General features: G+C 38.3%; 1 protein-coding gene across 1 annotated transcript in view; it reads right to left on the bottom strand.

Moving 5' to 3' along the window:
* Positions 1-19,430, bottom strand: part of LOC121508351 (protein TANC1-like) — a 60,853-nt gene that overhangs the window by 14,082 nt on the left and 27,341 nt on the right. The window contains exons 11-17 of the mRNA XM_041785146.1: positions 13,796-14,027; positions 12,784-12,950; positions 10,634-10,942; positions 2,262-2,462; positions 1,952-2,055; positions 1,282-1,390; positions 761-883 (exon numbers count right to left, since the gene is read on the bottom strand). Coding sequence (XP_041641080.1) covers positions 761-883; positions 1,282-1,390; positions 1,952-2,055; positions 2,262-2,462; positions 10,634-10,942; positions 12,784-12,950; positions 13,796-14,027 — 1,245 coding nt within the window. The remainder of the gene's footprint in view (positions 1-760; positions 884-1,281; positions 1,391-1,951; positions 2,056-2,261; positions 2,463-10,633; positions 10,943-12,783; positions 12,951-13,795; positions 14,028-19,430) is intronic.

Raw genomic sequence — 19,430 nt, 5'->3', positions numbered from 1 at the left:
AGGAAACTGTTTATTAATAATAATAATAATAATAACTTTATTAATCCCCCAAGGGGAAATTAATTTGTCTGAATTTCTGTCTGAATTATTTATATATTGCTATGTAACAGTGTATTTCTCATCAAGATGTTAAACTACGTCTTTTTTTGCAGAGCCAAATAAATGATCAAATTAACAGTAAAGATATTCTGTAGTTCATTATTTATTTTAACTAAAATATGAAGCTTGTAGAACAGCTGTGTTAAACCTATTATACAGACTATGAAAGTATTTTCTGAATTTCTGCACAGCACTAAAGTACGTAATAATCTCCCAAATAATCTGGAACTGTGCAAAAACTTTCTACATTTTCTGACTCAAAGTCAAAACAGTGGATTTAAGGAACCAGCCTTGTCAATATTAATTTGACGAATTCTCGATTACTGATACATCTGTGACATAATTGTGCATAAGGTTTGAATATCTGTATTTTGTCCTCTTCTCTTATTAGATGTGGTACTGTGTGTGCACACCCCTTGTCTGCCCAGGGACTATTAGAAATAAGCTAGTAAACTAAATCTGGTGCATGGCACCTTGTCTCTTCTTGACACTAATGTTATTTTGTACAATGCCCCTGATACAAATAAAATTAAAACTAAACAGTGATCATCTTTAACTTTTGTGCTGATATTTAGAAAAATACCACTCTGTCTTCCTTGATATTCTTTTATTAAGTCATCTATTTCGGCATTTTTTTGAATGTAGAGAGCTTGTGTGTCACCTTGATGTTAGGTGTGTACAGATTCCTCAGGGAGGCCAGTGCAGCGGACAGACTGTCTGTGCTGCAGTTTACCCACATGGCCTGCAGAACGCTGGAGGACACACCTGTCTTCTTACTCAGACCCTGTGAGAGTGAGAGAGAAACACAGATGGATTCAGACAGAGTCACACAGAAACAGAGAGATTAAGCTTGCTTAGATGAGATCTGTGGAGCAGAATTTGAATTCTGTCCCTAGAGTGGAGCACTATGTACAGAGAACGAGCTGTGCATGCCAGCAGTACAATATTCATTGTACCGTGGGTGTTAATGTATATGTGCAGAGCTAATATGTGTGGGTGCTGATAGGGACTGGGGTTCACTCTTATTTGTGGATGTGTTTAAGTGTTTTTATGCAGTTATATACATTAATGTGAAGGATCATGGCTAGCCTTTAGGGACTGGAAGAGATTCAAAAGAGCTTTATGAACAATCATAGTTAGATTTAATATAATTTGTATTCATAGTATCACAGTTTCTGCTACCTTGAATATGTGAGCCTTAAGGATGTGGTGTCCCAGTTCCATGGTCTGCTGCCGGTTCAGTTTGCCCTCCTGTCTGGAGAACATGAAGGCTAGGAGAGCATGGCCGCTCCTGCAGATATTCACACGCTGGTTATTTATAAGAAATGGCCCCATTTGTGAACTTTTTCCTCAGTTAGATTCATTTAAGGAGAATATACAATCCTGTGCATAAGTTTAGGCACGTAGGGCGGATTCACCGTGGGGCCTAGCAAGAGTCAAGTTCTACGACACCTCTTTTGCACAGGCCTTTTCAACACATACGGAGAACACCGGTGGTTTTCAGGTCCTTGGGACATCTATATCATGACAAGGTTTTGTAGCAACCCTACTACCTGCTCAGATAGTACCCTAGGCCTGCTTACTTGCAACATCCACCCCTCACTAAGCTGTAAAGATGTGGATTTTGTTATGTTTTTTAACAGATTTTTCCCCATGCCCATGGTTTATGCAAGGACATCCAAAGCACTACCGGGGTTGTATCAATCCTCCTTCCTACCTGATGGATCCCCTTAGGTGGGCTTTCTCACCAAATCTACGCCTTACGTCAGCCTCAATGTTTGGCTCAAACATGCTTGAAGTTCTGCACAGTACTATATCTCAACAAATTGTGCTCTAAGAGACTTTTGCTCACCTTGGGTCACAGAGAAAGTCATTGCTCTCTCCATCTGCTCTCCAAACCAGCCACTCTCTGAAGGAGGGGTGACACAGCATCCGTGTTCCATCCCTGCGTTTCACCTTAAATACAAAATGATCATAAAAAATATTTCATCACTTCACATTAAAAGGCTGCCTTTAATAGTCAGTTCAGATGATGTAATTCTTTGAAGAGACTACCTCTACATCTCTAGCCGTTGTTGAAAAATAAGCGTTTCTTAGAAAACTTCTGAGACACGAGCTTCAATCATTATGTTCAATCCTTGCAGTCACATCAAGAGTCTTACCATGAATCCGGCCAGACTGTCTAATCTCTGCTGGAAGTCCTTCCACTCCAGCTCCCCCCTCACACTGCCTGCATTGAGCGCCCTGAACATTTGTTCATCAGTCAGTGGGTGCAGAGATGCCAGTGCCACATTTAGCACTGGAAGCACTCGTTCAAAGACCTCTTTATCCGGAAAGCTCACACGACACATCAGCAGGTACACCTGATGGATAATCACACAGTCAGTTAGTACATGATGCTAATTATGTTGTCAGACTTCAGTAGGGTTATATTTTTCTTAAATTAAAAGCATTTAAGTCCAGTATACTCCAATGATACAGCACAAAATAGACTGAAAGCTGATTAATGTAACATTACATAAGGATTTACAACTGAACTTATTAATCAGTGCAAATGTGTTTACTTGTAAATGCACATCAGTGATGATCAGTGTGATTGGGATGGAAAGCAGCTCTGTGTATGTGGCACACATTTTTATCATTTTGATTAGTACTTTGTGTTGCCAAGATTTTAAGGAGAAAAATCCAGAAATGATCATTTTTAATGTACATTTATTTTGATTTATAGTATCAAGGGGATCAAAATTATTTAAGTGGAATAAAATCCAAGGCATATGTAAGCCTGTTTGTTATCTAAATGTCTTTTGCAATGTTTTTTGTCAATGAATTGAGTTTGGTAAACCACTGGCAAAACTTGATCAGATTCAAATATGTAAATCAGTGTTCCCCTCAGGATTTTAGGAGACTACGGTGGAGGGACTCCAAACTTTCTAGGGGGGTCAGGGGGTATGTTCCCACAGGATAAAAATACATCAACCTAGCGCATGTTGACAGCACAATTAAGAGGCTCAATGCATGGAAAATGTTGTTCTCTCTTAACATTTTGTGGTCTTGTTGTAGCCTCTTAAACCAGAGGTGCACAAATTCCAATTAGGGCTCAGCTACTAATATAAATTTAGATTAAATTGGAACATTTCTTACTGCAATTTTCAGATCACAGACTGTGCAATATGTCTTTTTTTTTAACCTGAACTGTGTGTCAAAGTATCAGTTTAATGGGGCCTAGTGGTTTATGGTGTCCCCCATAAATACAGGCAGCCCGGGTTGGACTCCGGCCTGTGGCACTTTCATGCTCTCACCTGTTTCCAGCTCTATCCCCTGTCCTCCTCTTTCAATAAAGGTAAAATTTAACAGTTTAATACCATTTTTTTGAAGCAGAGATAAAACTGCACTCTTCTCGGTAACAGAATTGTTGTGTTTGGCTAGAGCAGCTGGTCAGTCCTCAGCTCTCTTGCTGTTGGATCTGTCTGCTGCCTTTAACACAGTAAACCACTAAATCCTCCTCTCAACCCTCTCTTCACTTGGTATCTCAGGGTCTGCCCTCCACTTGTTCAAGTCCTACCTCACAGGGAGCTCTTTCAGAGTATTGTGGAAGGGAGAAGTGTCCAAACTGCATGACTTATCAACAGGGGTGCCTTAAAGGGATACCTCAACATTTTGGCAAATTCGCCCATTGCCATTAATCCTATAGTCTTAGTAATAGGTTCATTTCCTTTAGTTGTCGGTGCAAGCTGTTTCTAGATCTGGGGGGACCGATATACCAGCTGCACAGCTAACGTTATGTAAACAGATGGTATTTTTAGCTTTCCCTCATCAAAATCATCAAATACACAATCCAACAACTCCAAAACGCTCTCATGAACAAGTTGTGACCTGCACATTCACAACACTATGAAATAATAATGTATAATTCTGTAACATTAAAAGATGGAGATGGTGTAAAGTTAAATGCAGAGCTGGAACTACACTCCAGACATGGCTGCTGCACTGTGACACTCCGCCTAGTGGTTTACTCAAGAAATAGTTCTGAGTATTTGCTTCATGTGTCGTAATGTTACATAATTACATTATTATTTCATAGCGTGGTGAAAGGGCAGGTCACAACTTGTTCCTGAGAGCATTTTGGAGTTGTTGGATTGTGTATTTGATGAGTTTGATGAGGAAAAGCTAAAAATACCGTCTGCTTACATAGCGTTAGCTGTGCAGCTGGTGTATCGGTCCCCCCAGATCTAGAAACAGCTTGTACCGACAACTAAAGGAAATGAACCTATTACTAAGACTATAGGATTATTGGCAATGGGCGAATTTGCCAAAATGTTAGTGTATCCCTTTAAGGGTCAGTGCTTGGTCCCCTCCTTTTCTCAATGTACACCACCTCATTTGGTGCAATCATCCACTCCCATGGCTTTTCTTATCAGTGCTATGCAGAAGATGCACAGCTTTTCCTATCCTTTCCACTAAATGACACAACTGTCTCAGCTCGGATCTCATCCTGCCTTGCTGATATTTCTAAATGAATGAGGGAACGTCACCTTCAGCGCAACGTGTCCAAGACTGAGTTTATTATCATTCCAGCCAATCCCACTGTGCAATCACAGATTATCAAGCTTGGGTCAAATTAATCCATGCCCACTAAGTCTGCCTGAAATATGGGTGTCATGATGACCAGCTAACCTTCAAAGTTCATGTGGCCTTGATAGCTCGGTCCTGCCGATTTGCCCTCTATAACACCAAGAGGATCAGACCCTCCCTGAACATGTAACACAGCTCCGGGTACAGGCTCTTGTAATATCACGCATTGACTACTGAAACTCATAACTGGAAGGCCTCCCTGCATGCACAGTTAAACCTCTGCAGATGATCCAGAATGCAGCAGCATGCCTGGCCTTCAACCAACCCAAGACAGCTCATGTCACTCCTCTTTCCAGTTACAGCTCACATCAGATTCAAAACTCTAATCATTGCCTACAAAGCAGAAACTAAAACTGCTCCTGTTTACCTGAAGTCCCTAATCCAGGTCTATACTCCTTCTCGCCCACTACGCTCATCCAGCGAAAGGCGCCTGGTACTTCAAGCACATCAGGCTCCTAAGTCACTAGCCTCATCTCTCTCTCTTCTGTTGTCCCTAAACGGGGGAATGACTTACCCACCTCCATTCGATCTGCAGAGTCCCTCTCTACTTTCAAGAGAAAGCTTAAGACCCAGCTCTTTAGAGGACACTATACACTTAGCTGGACTATTGTCCGCTGTTGTCCCAAGTGGAAGAATGAGTCTCCCAACTAAAGTTGGCTCGCACTTTCCTGCTCTACTTCTGGTGGTTTTATGCCCAGCTCTTTGTGAGTGTCCCAGCACTTGGTACTTTGGTCATTAGTTGTTGTGAAGACAATTTAATTGATGGTGATGATGAGAGATCCCACATTGATATTTTTTTGTTTCATTTCTGATGTTCATTTATTTAAAAAAAAAAAAAAAAAATCTACACACCATGTGCATTGCTTTTAACACTGCATGGCAGTAACTGCGTCCAAATGGACTTTAAGCACTTTATGGCACTTTACGAACGTTGTTTCTTCTTCTCTAGATCTTTGCTTGTGTTGTACTTACTCTTGAATGTACATCACTTTGGATAAAAGCGTCTACTAAATAACATTGTAACATTGTTGCAACAAGATGTTCTCTTCACACATTATGCAAACATTCAAATGTCAATATTTTCTACAGTAGTTTGCAAGAAATCCTCTCTTCCTTTTTTACCTCTGCCAAGGAGGTTATGTGATCAGCAGGGTTGGTTTATTTGTTAGCAACATAACTCAAAAAGTTATGGACAGATTTTGATGAAATTTTCAGGAAATGTCAGAAATGGCATAAGGAAAAACTGATTAGATATTGGGAGTGATCCGGATCACTGTCTGGATCCAGGATTTTTTTAAAATGATTCTTCAATATTGGGAGATAGGGCTAAAGGCGGAGGTCTGCACTCTCCAAGTGCTTTTCTAGTCTTATTCTGTCTTAACTTCAGAATTATCTTTTAGTAGTTTATCCTCTTGTTTTATTTTTTTTCCCCAAGTTTTCCCCAAGTGTTTTATTTCCCTGTTTGAGCATATTGCCCTGTGTTACCTTTCAGTGTCCTTATTCTCATTACAGCACCCTTTTATTATTATTATTTTTTTTTATCAATTGAATTTACTTTTCATTCTATTTGATGATATTTTTTATTTTACACTTTAACCTAACCTTCAGTGTTTACTCATTTAAAACCTTTAAGATGGCATTTCCTCAGAGCGTACTGGGTACATACATTTTCCAGTTCTACTAGTGTCTTTTATTTATGGTGCATTTTGCCAGTACTGTGTATGGATCGTGGGGTGGGTGGGTTAGAGGGTTGGGCAGAGTGGGTTTGGGTCCTACTTCCTTTTATCTTCTTTTAATTTATCTGTCTGTTTGTAAAGCACTTTGTGCTATATTGTCTTGTATGAAAAGTGCTATATAAATAAAGTTTGACTGATTGATTGATTGACTGATTGATATTAACTAAACTACAATTTTCTTTCCAATAGTTTTTCTGTAAACCTTGTAAAGCTGATGGATTGTTTGTCAGCAAGCAGATCCATATAGTAAAGCTTCAGTCTGAATCTTTCACAATCAGCGAATGACCAGACCGATTAGCACCATTTTGGTGAGAACGAGGAGGTCATTATGGGTGTGGTTTGGTTGTACTGCAGGCCTGTAAACACGGTTGTTGGTGAAGAGATTAGCATGGATGCAGCTATAGCTATAATAATAACCAGACAGCTCTTTATCAAAAGCTCTGCTTGGCCTGTAATAAATAAGACAGAGTATTCATTGATTCACATCCTGTGTATACAGTGTTGCCTAGATAGATGTGAAATAAATGATATCCAATAGATATGAGAAGCAGTCCATGCAGTACGTCAGTTCACTTGGTTGAGGTTTAAATTCTTTAAGTATAAATAAACTCATTCAGAAATATGCTTTTGAACTAGCTTCCACAGTACTGCATAATTGTTTTATTGTGATCTGTTTACATCATTTCAATAAATACATTTCATAAATAAGCCTGCCAGTCTTCTGTCTACTAAGACATGTCACTGTCCTAAACTTGAACCTTTATCAATAAGACCTTGAGGTTCATTTCTTGTAAAACATGACAGACATTTCCATTATATCCAGAACAATATGAAAATAAAGAGCAGTAATAAACTATCAGTGAACAAGGATGCAAAGTTAATCAATAGTGTAAGTAGGTATGTAAGGATAATGTAGCGTTAACCTTCAAAAATTAGCATTATCTACACTAAAGATCTATATTTTACTTCTATGGCTACTAGTTTCCCCAACCTGCCCGTACACATTTTAAGCACACCTTAATGCATGCTTTTCTACATCCATTATAATTTAATCATCACATTTTTATACCTTGTCAGAATAATAATTCTCTCTCATTATGTTGTCCTATTTTACACTGACGATTATGAAACATTAAAATGCATCTGTCATTGACTTGAGTCACTGTGGACTATTTTTGGCACTTTGAATAAAGTCTTTGATCCTGTCATTTTTTTATCTTCTATTGCTCTGAAAAGTGTGCAAGAGTAGACCTGCTCTCTTTTTCTCAAGAATAACATGCCTGAACAATGGTTGTCGCCCGTGTACCTCGTGTGGGGATTTTGTGGACATTGATTGCTTCTTCTTCAGGCGAGATGTCATTTCACGGTAGACGGCTCGCCGGGATGAGTGACAAGTGTTAAGTGTTGGACTGTGAATAGGACCAACTGAGGTAGAAGGGGGTGGGTCCAAATACACCTGAGGTGAAATGTCTTTACAGCTTCACATGAGGCTGCAGAGTGGGTGAATTTAATGAAACACTTTACCTACAGCTGTGGTTCATTACTGGTTTTTACATCTTCTGCCAGTACTACCAGAGTCATGCATTAATTCTCTTCAAGATTTGCAAATATATTTTTCAAACTACTCAGTTATTTACAAAATGACTGTTCCTAAGTATACTGCATGTTATAAACCGGCAGAAAGATCTGTTTCTCATGATTCTGACCATGTTAACCATTCCAGGATAAAACAGCCACAGCAGCCACAATTAATGCATCCATCAGGCAACAAACAATAATAAAAGTTACACAGCTCAACATTAGAGGCTCTCCTGTACTCTCCTGATCATAATAATCCATCAAAAACAGTTCTGCTGCATCAGAAAAAGTCCACACACAACCTAAATCCAGTCAAATATTTAGTCCAAAAACATGATCACATCCATCAAGATCCATGATTTTGTATAATCATCAGTATTACACTGTATTTGCTGTGATAATTTATTTTTTTCCAGCAAATTATTAACAGTGCAGTATAGAAACATGTCTGCCAACGTTGATCCTTTTTGGAGTCTCCAGTGTGTGAATGCCTGGTCCTTTAGCCTCTCATAAATAGGTGTTAAATACTCATTTTCTGTTCAATTGTTATCAGCTTTATACCTGAACTTGCTAAGACTTGGCACTTGGCGCACATGGACAGATCATACCGTCCTGCATTATTCCTCCTGAAAAAATGCCCAGTGTGCCAGATTGCCAGACCAGCCCTGCATAGCTGATACTTCGATAGCTTACAACTACCTGGTTTGGTCTAACTTTTCAACTATTTTCCCTTTGATATCAATCTCAAACATTTATTCATCTTTTTAGCAAAACTTTTCAAATGTCTGTTTTTGAATTACAATGATGATTTTATGCTGGGAAATATTTTGGCAAATATTTTAAACATTTATTACCGAGTTCAGCAAAATGCTTCAATGATTTATCACTTTCATTCATTACATTATTTAAAATCAAACTTCATATAAGTTCATTTAACCTCCTGAAAACAAAATGAAGAGCAATGTACAGAGGCTACATTTTCAAATTGTCCTCACAGAAGCTTATTTTTTCATACTTAAATTGCCTTAACTGTAATTGAAGCAAATCTTTTAAACTGTTGAAGCTTTTCTTTATCTTTTTTGAACTACTCTGCTTGCCTTGATGTTTCACCAGAGTTGGAAAGAAAACAGTACTGCTGAACTAGAGTAATAGTACTGTAACTCTAGCTAAAATTTACTGCCTGTAAAATTACAGGTCTGTAAATCTACTCAAGTAAAAAGTATTAGATTGAAAGTTTACTTTAACATCTGAGTACTGAGTAGATTCTTAGTCTGGGCAATTAATTAAATACATAATTTAGATTAAATTGCAATATGTTAAACTGCAATTGTCAAATTGCAGAAAGAGCAATATTTTTTTAGCCTGAAATGTGTCAAAATACCAGTTTAATCCATTTTTTTCTAGCACAGATGTTTTGCTCTACATATCCTGCTGGTTTTCAAAAGTCATTTTTTTAGAACTGTTTACTAAACCCTGCTTTCCTTATTTTCTTGTCAAAAATTAGAATGGCTTAAAAATGATCATTCCCCTCAATACAACAGTTCATACTGCATTTGCTATATGAATGAGATAATCACAATTACTTATTTTTTCCAAAGCATTTAGTCCTACTTGTTACTGACTTCAGTACTGATGTTTACACTACACTTGTCTGGCAGAACTTCATGTTGTCTTGATGATTGCTGACAAGGCTGCAAGTTAAACAAATCATTTTCCTACTGTGGTTGAAGTAGATAAATAAAAATGGTGGTGTGGTGGGATACTGAAGTGAAGTATCGAAATTTGTGTTCATTTCGACCTGGTAGGTATGAGATGTGTTGGTACTGGTACCACCTCGGCACCAGGTTTCAAAACTCGTGCCTAGATGTAATGTGGAATCATTTTCTCACTACGTGCTACTGTGTAGTCAACAGGAGTGGAGAAAGTAAATGAGTATTTCACCCAAGTAAAAGCAGAGTTACTCTGAGTAAGGAGAGATAAAATTACTGATTTCGAAATGTACTCAAAAATACGCAAGTACCCAAAGAAACTACTCAGTTACACTTATCTAAGTAAATATAATTAGTCACTTTCCACTCCTGGGCTTCACATCTTGTTTGAACAATAACACAGAACGTCCCAGTGTCTTAGCTGAATAAGAATGTGGACGTTAATGCGGCCCTAAGTGGACATGCATCCAAATATTTTATGTACTCCATTTTCCCAAGACTACAAGTATAGTCTATGCTGGTAGTTTTTTTTTTTTTTTGAAGTCTTAGACTATTTATCTTGTATCCCTGGGGATACAGAAGCACAAAACAAGCAGAAATAGGCCTAACTTACCTCATTAGTGTGAATAATGGCAGCATGGAAGTTGTTATATTGAGATAATGAGATACAAATTTTACTGGCAAGACCAGTTTTATTATCCTGGGATGCGGTGAAATCTTAAGAAAATGCCTGAAAATTACTTGAAAAATGGAGCCGATAAAACGTATTGATGAGTGTCTGCTTAGGGTGTCTGTTGGATACTGTGTAGCATAATCTGCTCATCAATGCAAGCATTCCTGAGTTAAAAATGACCCTTTTGTGTGCTTTATATATCCAACCTCTGACAGGGAGACAGGCACCACCAGGTAGTTTCCTCCTTTCAGAGCCAGGTGTCCTTTGTGGAACAGATCCAGGGTGAGCTGCAGGTAGAGGATGGAGCCGTGGCTGCGTGTAGAAAGGTGGCTGCTGAACTTGCTGAGGAGCAGCTGATCAGGAGCAGAGCCTGTCGGTGTGGTGACGTTAGCTGCGACCTGGGAGCTGCTGCTGACCCGGTGATGGATGTAGTCACTGAGGTCAGCTCCCAGATCACTGCTGTCTGGGAGGATGTCCAGGGAGATGCCAGAGAAGGGAAGAAGGGTGGTGATTTCCTGTGAGAGAATGATATAGTTTAAGTGCTTCAAGGTATACAAAGGCACTAAAACAGACACAAGCTCTGTGTTTAAGAATAGTGTGTTGCATGTCTTTGGTGCATTATCTTAGGACAAATTAAAAGCAAAAAAATCAGGACCCATTCCTCAGATGCTGCTGCCTCTGACTCACTCAGAGCCATGGGATACAGTACAGTAAATAGTGTGACAATGACTCAAGCTCCAACATTGCTCACAGGCATCTCTCAGAGTCACATTTCATCTCCACTCTCACCATCCTCAACTGCTCACACCGGCCAAAACCAGCTATGACTGATGAAGAAAAAATACATGTTAATGCAGCCCAGCTCCTCATTAGGGAAGACTGACATTTTGGTTCAATAACATGCAACTGACATTTTTTCTTGGACTCTTTTGCAACACTACGTCGAATATCCTTGTTGCTATACCAGAGCTAGCTCTTTATGTGAAATGGCTGGTTAAAAAAGATGAAAGGATGACTGATGATCCAATCAGAGAGCATGGGTGCTCAGAGGGTTCAATTATAGCTGAACACTTCATCTTTTAATATCGGTATTTAATGCTCACTGACTTCTAATTTATCACGAGGAAAATGACCCCAAAAGTGTTTTGTGTATTCCCAAACAGTAATCAAATTATGTAACCGGCTGGCTGGCTGTCAAGCTCCAAACTCCTAGCAGTGTCCCAGTAGTATTACCATCCATTCAGGGCGTAATCCATGCAGCATTTGGAGGCTTGGCTTCAGCGTTGGACAGATGCATCCGCTGTTTGTTGGGATTAGCAACCAGATTGAGAAAATACATCAGACGAGAGAGAGCCAAGCTGCCAAATGCCACAATGTCTATACCATGACTGTAAAAGCACAACATTACACTTTGATGTGTCTGCAGAAGGCTAAGCTAAGACATAAGATGGAAGGTTACGTCCATGGGATTTACGTAATATGAGGGGTTGATCAGGGTCATACTTTTTATTGAATTGGAGATTTCGGCCTACATTCAAGTGTTGTGTTCTACTTGTCTGGTTTTAAGTCTCTAATTGAGGATTCCCATACTTTGCCATGGCAAGGACTCCCATAACTTGTTAAACTCTTGTGTGCAGCCCTTCTTGTAAAACTTTTAAAAAAGTGTTTATTGCCTCACCTTATATGCACGTTTGCAATAATTAAACTATAAACTATACCCCAAACACTGTAAGAAAGCTCACAACTATAAATTACCTAACCTCATGTGCATATTTGCAACATACTATTTATTAACTTTGATTCAAATACTGAAAGAAAGTTCACTGGGATAAAATGCCTCACCTCATATACACATTTTCAACAACTAATCTCTCTACAGTAACTAAAACATTAAAAGAAAGCTCACTGTTGTAAAAATGCTTCACCTTGTATGCATGTTTGCACTATTTAATCTTTTTTCTGTTACTTAAATACTGAAAGGGAGCTCACTGTGGAGAAATGCCTCACTTCATATGCAGATTTGCATATGACTTTGCATATTTGACCTGCATTTGTACTGGCAATGGCAGCACGGTATTTCGTTGTCTGCCCTATCACAGGGACAAGCTACTGCCAGAAAGTTATCCTGTTATTACATGAAAACAAGCATTGTAATCTTGAGATAGCAAGATACATTATTCCTATGATTGAAAAACCAGAGCTTTTATTTCCAGATAATGAGATAAATGACTTGAGACATCAATAAAACAACAAGGAATACTCATTATCACAACTCAAGAGGAAAATTTGTCTTAATTGTATTCCAGAATGACAATTAATTAACAAGAAGACAAAGGGGTGTTAATTTAAATCTCACCACCAGGCCTGTTCTGACTGTGACCACCAGCTTGAGCCACACAGGAAACTTGGCAATGATTTTTGTAATGAAAGTGGCGATAGTATCCCCGTAGTCTGGTTTGTGGAATTCTGCCTCATTTAGACTGTCGACCAGTATGATGTAGTCTTCATCAGGTAGCCTGCGCTCTGAATACACAAAGAGCAAAAGACAGAAAGAAGAGGATAAGGTACACAATAAGATCAGACTTATTAGATCAGCCTTGAAAAGAGTACATAATAATAAGGAATGAGATGCTATGATAGATTTATACAAAGCCTCTCGTAGCTAAGAATGGGTTCATCTTTGTTTTCTACTGCATGCATGCTGGGAAGAGCACCAACTGCTCATATTGATTACGTTGTGCTGAAAGAGGCCAGAGGCCACTGTTGTTTATGAGCTTGTAACAGGACATATCCATCATGTTTCACGTCATCTGAGCTGTCAATGAAGCCCTGCCAGCTGGTGAGGACTCATACACTCAGGCACAAGGGCTCTCCATTTTTTTCCTAACCTGCTTAATAGTGATAGAGTAGACAAAACACTCCTCTGCTCAGACAGTGGAGTGCCTGACCATAATAACACATCAATCTAGCCGACTGACTGTATCACGAGGAACTGAGCTGACTAATATAAGCGTAACATTCACAACCTCTCTGGAGTATTTTGTGACCTTGAAATCCTGTGGGCTGCTGCTGATTCACCAGGGCAAAAATAACACTCATCATTTCCCTACGTAAATGACCTAACATCTGCTTCACACTTCACACTGCTTCAAATCAGTGACCTTAAACGAGTCAAATAATCTATGGGGTCTTCATGGAGTCATTAACCATCTATTTCACACAGGAGATGGTGGACGGATCCTTAATTGCAGGATGAGGGAAGCAGACAGTTTTTCACCTTAAAACTGATACTATTTTAAAAATTGAGAGGTCTTTAAAGTTAAATATCACATTTATCTTTAAATGTAAGTGTGTGGAGACCTCATTACCCTTTCGCAGACTGGCTAAGGGCTCTAGGACACCCTTTCGAAAGGCAGCGATGGGGTCTTGAACGCAGGACCGAAGGCTGAGGGTGTTTTGTAGGTGAGGCTCTTGTACCAGCAACTCTCTGTATGGGGTGAGCTGTGGTGCTCTGGCCAGCAGGGCGGCGATACTGTGGACAAACTCCGGCACTAGACAGGTGTAGGTGTTGTCGGCCTGACAGAAATGGTAGGCAACCACCTGGCAGGAATAGGACAGAGATATTGAATAGAAAAAATAGAGATCTGTTTACTTCACAAATGATTGAATATCTGCAAAGCTGTAAATGGATCAGATGAAAATATAGTGAAATATTGTGAAATTTTAAATAAGGCATGTTAATCAGTAACAAATATGTGACAGAAAAGAAATCAGTCTTAATGCAAGGTTATTCTTTCCAAAGTGCATGTGTTAATGTTTAATAACATAGCTAAGACACTGTGTGGGAAGATTTGTGTGCATACAGCCATCAGAGAATTACCACTCAACTATGGAAAGAGTCTAATAGGAAATTAAAATGAGATAAATCAACACTTCTTTTCCATTTTTTTTGTTTGCTAAAGACATTCAGTTTCATTATTTTGGACAAAATGTGAAAAAAGATGATCATGTTTGCCTTGTGGTCCAAAATCCTGTTTTCAGATGAAAGTAAATTTTGAATTTCATTGGGAAATCAAAATCCCAGAGTCTAAGAGAAGATCTGAGAGGCACAGAATCAAAAGTTGCTTAAAGTCCAGTGTTCTCAGTATTCACAGTGATAGTTTGAGGTGTCATGTCATCTGCTGCTGTGCTTTATCACCTCCAGAGTCAACACTGTCAGCTGTCTACCAGGAGATTTTAGAGCACTTCATGCTCCCATCTGCTGAGAAGCTTCATGGAGATACTGATTTCCTTTTCCAGCAAGACTTGGCACCTGCCCACAGTGAAACAAAAACTACCAGAAACTGGTTTGCTGACCATGGTATTACTGTGTTTGGTTGGCTAGCCAATAGGCCTGACCTGATCCAAGGAAGTCAAGAGGAAGATAAGAGACATCAGACTCAATACAGACGAGCTGAATGCTGATATCAGAGCAACCTTTGTAACACCTCAGCAGTGCCACAGACTGATGAGCTCCATGCTCCATCGCATAGTTGTAGTAATTTGTGTAAAAAGAGCTCAAACCAATTACTGAGTGCATAAATGAGCAGAATTTTCCAGAAGGTCAGCATTTCTGTATTATAAATCCTTTGCTTGGACTGATGGTTTGTGATATTCTACTCTTTTGAGATAGCTGATTTTTGTGAGCTGTAAGTCGTAATCATCAAGATTTGAAATATTTCACCTTGTAATGATAAGTCAAGAATATATGGAAGTTTCACTTCTTGAATTAAATCACAAGAATAAAATGAACTTTTTTCATGATATTCGTGATGCACCTGTATTTGAATGTCTAAGTAATATGGGTGCAGATGCACAGTATTATCGGCATGATATTGGTATTGGCAGGTATTAGCTTAAAAAGTTAATTAATGGTATCGCCAGCTATAAAAACCTTCTGCTGATATTTCCAAATGATATTTTGCTTATAAAAATCTGCCTATATCAGCTGTAAATATGAGCTGTATGAACAAATAAGTAAAATAAAGTTTCAGCTGTCTTTTTCTTTATTTATTATAATTCCTAGAAATTCCTAGAATGGCTTTATAAATGAAGGCATACCAACATCCAAGACAAGGTTTACTTAAAAAAGACCAGCTGACTTAAGAATATAAAGTACAATGGTGAGTAAGAAATCCACAATTAGTGATAAATCTTAGCCCTCTATGATTCACACCGTCCAACACATGAAGACTCTGTCCATCCTGGTCCATCACATATAGTGTTGCTTATCAGTCCTTCTGAGACCTTTGGCAGAGATGTACTGCTCAATTCTGCCTTCATTGTGTACTTCTTAATTTGAGTTGAAGACTCTATTCTATTAAATATCTACTATTTTGGGAATATTTACTAAACATTAAACTTATGATTTGATGTTATGGTTGAATTTTACATCAGGGAGAAAAGTTGTTATTTTTCTGATAAAAGTCCTGTGTCACAGAATGTCCTCTTCAGTTAAAATTTAAATAAATAGTTGTGAATAAAGTGGTGTGAAGTGTCTGTGGGAAACAACGTGAAAGTTACTCAAGAAAATCTCAGGCACTCTCTGTCATTTTGCAGCAGCATTAAGAATTCTCATGAAGTAAAACACAACTAATATAAAGAAAATCGGTGAAAATTTTTTGGGTATAAACTTTGTAAAAAGGCTGAATAATGGAATAAAAGCAAGATGGAAAAATATTACTGCAGAAATTCAGATGCTCTTTGATTGTTATTGTCCATATCCCTTATAAATGCAAAAAGGCATGAGGGAAACATTCTCTAAGACTCACATCACACAATAAAATACAAGTACAGTCACCACACACTCAAAAGAAAGGTACAAACTTGGAAATGTGCTGTAATCACAGAGGTAGATGAGTCATAACAGAGTTTGTGCTCATTAAACTGAACAGTAGAAGCTTCATTTGTCAAATAACTCCAGAGTCTCTGTAAAACACAGCCTGTAAATACTAATTTTATGAAATATCCCACTATTCATAAACCCCATATTGTCATAGCAGCTGTTTTCCTTGAAGATCTATAGTATTCATCTGCAAACTCTGAGCATTTTTTACAGAGATATACAACATTTCAATTGTGCTCTCTTTCTATAAGGTCCAAGCCTTGACAGGAGTAAAGTCATTGATAAACCACTTATATGGACCGCTCATGTCAAGGCTTGGACTTGACATGGACTGCTCATGTCATGTCCAAGCCTTGACATGAGCGGTCCATATAAGTGGTTTATCAATGACTTTACTCCTGAACACACATCTGCATCATCACAAGTACTCTGACTAGTTCCCATGGAAACTCTTATTGAGGCCGAGTTAGTAAATTTAGAAGCTTGCATGTCATCTATGTGATGCAATCAGCAGCATGTACCACATGTGCCCAAAAAGAGAGAGCAAGAGCAGTGTGACATTACAAATCTGTGAGTGTCACTAATGTGCAGCCCCGTGGCTCTTTAAAATGAAAGAACCACTAGGGTTCAGTTTGTCTCTCTGTATTGATCCCTCGACAGTCCTGAAGGCTTGTTACAGTCATAGGACCATGCAGTAGTGCTGCTGGTGCTGTATTATTTTACCATATAGGCAAATTTAGTCAGAGAAGTGCTAGAAAAACAAATGAGGCTCACAAAAGGGCCATAAAAAAGTTAAATCTCAGGGCACCCTACATGAGCAAACATAATTTCTTTTTGTCTGTTGTCACTGCAAGTGAGTCAGAGGTCTGCAATCACTTTGTCTTTCAGAGAAGAAATTATTTGGGAAAGAAAAACTACATTAAAATGATGATTAGAGGAATTTCTACATTTTGCGTTTGTCCACTTACTTCTGAAGAGTGAAGCTATGATAATCAAATATTTCTCTTATCTGTGCAACTAATCTGAAGCTACATCTAGAACCAAACTAACTTTGCAAAGACTAGAAAACTATCAGATAGAGGCGGCTTAAAAAACCCGTACCAGTTCCGTTTCTACAGAGCAGTCCAGGTTCAGCTGGGAAAAACAAGTCCCAAGTGTAAATCTGTACTATTGGTTTGTAAATGCGTGGGCAGTTTCTAATCAATGCCCAAACCATGCCCACTGATTTGAAATCTGTGGGCATCATTTTGATAACTGTGGGAGCAGTTTTGTAAAACTGTGGGCATGGTTTTGTAAATACAATTTCTTACTTCAGAGAACATGGAACAGACAGTTTCCATGGTGACCGTATCTCCCAAGAAGTATTAATTTTGTCAAAAAAAAAAAAAAAATACATTTCAGAAATTAAAAATGTCCAACAATGACATTTTTCCATGATGAAAATGAGAAAATGACAGGCTAAAAAAGGATCAGTGATCATGAAAAGTAATGAAATGTATGTTTAGTTTTCATCAATGAGACAACACAGGGCTGCACAGTGGTGGAGGGGTCAGCACTGTCATCTCACAGCAAAAAGGCACCGGTTCAAGACATGTTGCAGTATTTTTCTGTGAGGAGCTTGTATGCTCACTCTGTTTTTTTGGCTTCCTCTTCAAACCAAAAATATGCTCGCTGGGTTAACTAGTGACTGAATTTCCCAGTGGTGAGCATGACTGGTTTTGTCTCTACATGTTAGCCCACGTGGTCTACAAGGTATGGCTATTATGTAGCGAGACTGCTTATGAGGATAAAAACACTGCATGTCATGCGCACGTGTGTTTAAATGGCACAAAAGATTTCATGGAGGCAAAGATGATGTCCAAGACGATGAACGTTCTGACGCCCATGCACATCAAAAACTTCTGAAAACATTCAACAAATTGAACGAATCGTTGGAAATGATTGACGACTCAGTATAAGAGTGAGAGCAGAAATGTTCTCCATTGTTAAAGAGGCAGTTTGGCAAATTTTGCATGAAAATTTAAACCTGAGAAAAGTGTGTGCCAAAGTTGTCTCAAAACGTCTGAATCCTGTTCAATAGAAAAAACATAGGCAAATGTATGGAGACATTTTAGAACAAACTGAAACCAAAATATTTGAGAAAATTGCTCAACTTTTAAGAAAATCATTTTTTAGACACCTTAGCAAAAACACGAGCACTTCAATCAGCAGCTAGTATTGAACTCAAGATGTAACCAATTGGAAACTTACAGCATATGTGCATGAACACCCAACCTTTATTATATAACACTTGGTGTGACTGTGAACCACAATGTTTTATCCTCATTAGTACATTTTCATTATTCAATAGCCATGCTTCCTAGATCAGGGTTTCCCAAACTTTTCAGCATTTGACCTGCAAAATAACAATGACAGATACTGGGGACCCCCATCATCCCTGGCGGTGGTTTAAGTGAATGTGGCAAAAAGCATCATGTACAATTTCACATTTTAGGAAGTTTTTGTAAACATAACTTACATTTAAGCTAACATTTAACTCTATTAACCTGCTCTTATTCTATACTGAACTCATTTTAAATACATCGTTTATAATAATGGATAAAATAAACCACTTTAAACCATTTAAAAATGTCTCTTTTGTTTTTTTTTCGTGTAACATACGATGTAAAAGAGCTACCAAAATTAACACTGCTGCCAACTAAGTTTGATTTTTCTGGATATAAGAGTAATTTTAATTACACTATGCTTTGCATTGGACTTAAGTGTAAAGCATAATAAATACAGGGTTACATTGGGAGAGCTGTCCATTACAAGACATAAGTTAGCAGTTAATCTACATTCAAGTTTAGATAAATTGAAGATCTACTTGGTGGATGCAATGGCTGTGAAAATGTTCCATTTCTTGTTCTCTAGAGAAAGAATTTTTTTTTTTACAAATTTTTACACAGCTGTCAAATCTGTGCCAACTATAGACTAGGAGATATTATTAGTTGTGAATGAATATTTCTACAAAATTTACTTTTTTCTCTCAGCTTTCACCAGGGAGGAGGCTTTGTAAATTCAACCCTTTGAGCTTTGAGATATTTTTGAGTCATTTGTCTCACTTGGACCTGTTGTAA

Source organism: Cheilinus undulatus, linkage group 1 (assembly GCF_018320785.1).
Source record: "Cheilinus undulatus linkage group 1, ASM1832078v1, whole genome shotgun sequence".
Classification (NCBI taxonomy): Eukaryota; Metazoa; Chordata; class Actinopteri; order Labriformes; family Labridae; genus Cheilinus; species Cheilinus undulatus.
Note: the sequence above shows the minus strand (reverse complement) of the source record. Positions and strands in the feature narration are given on the sequence as shown.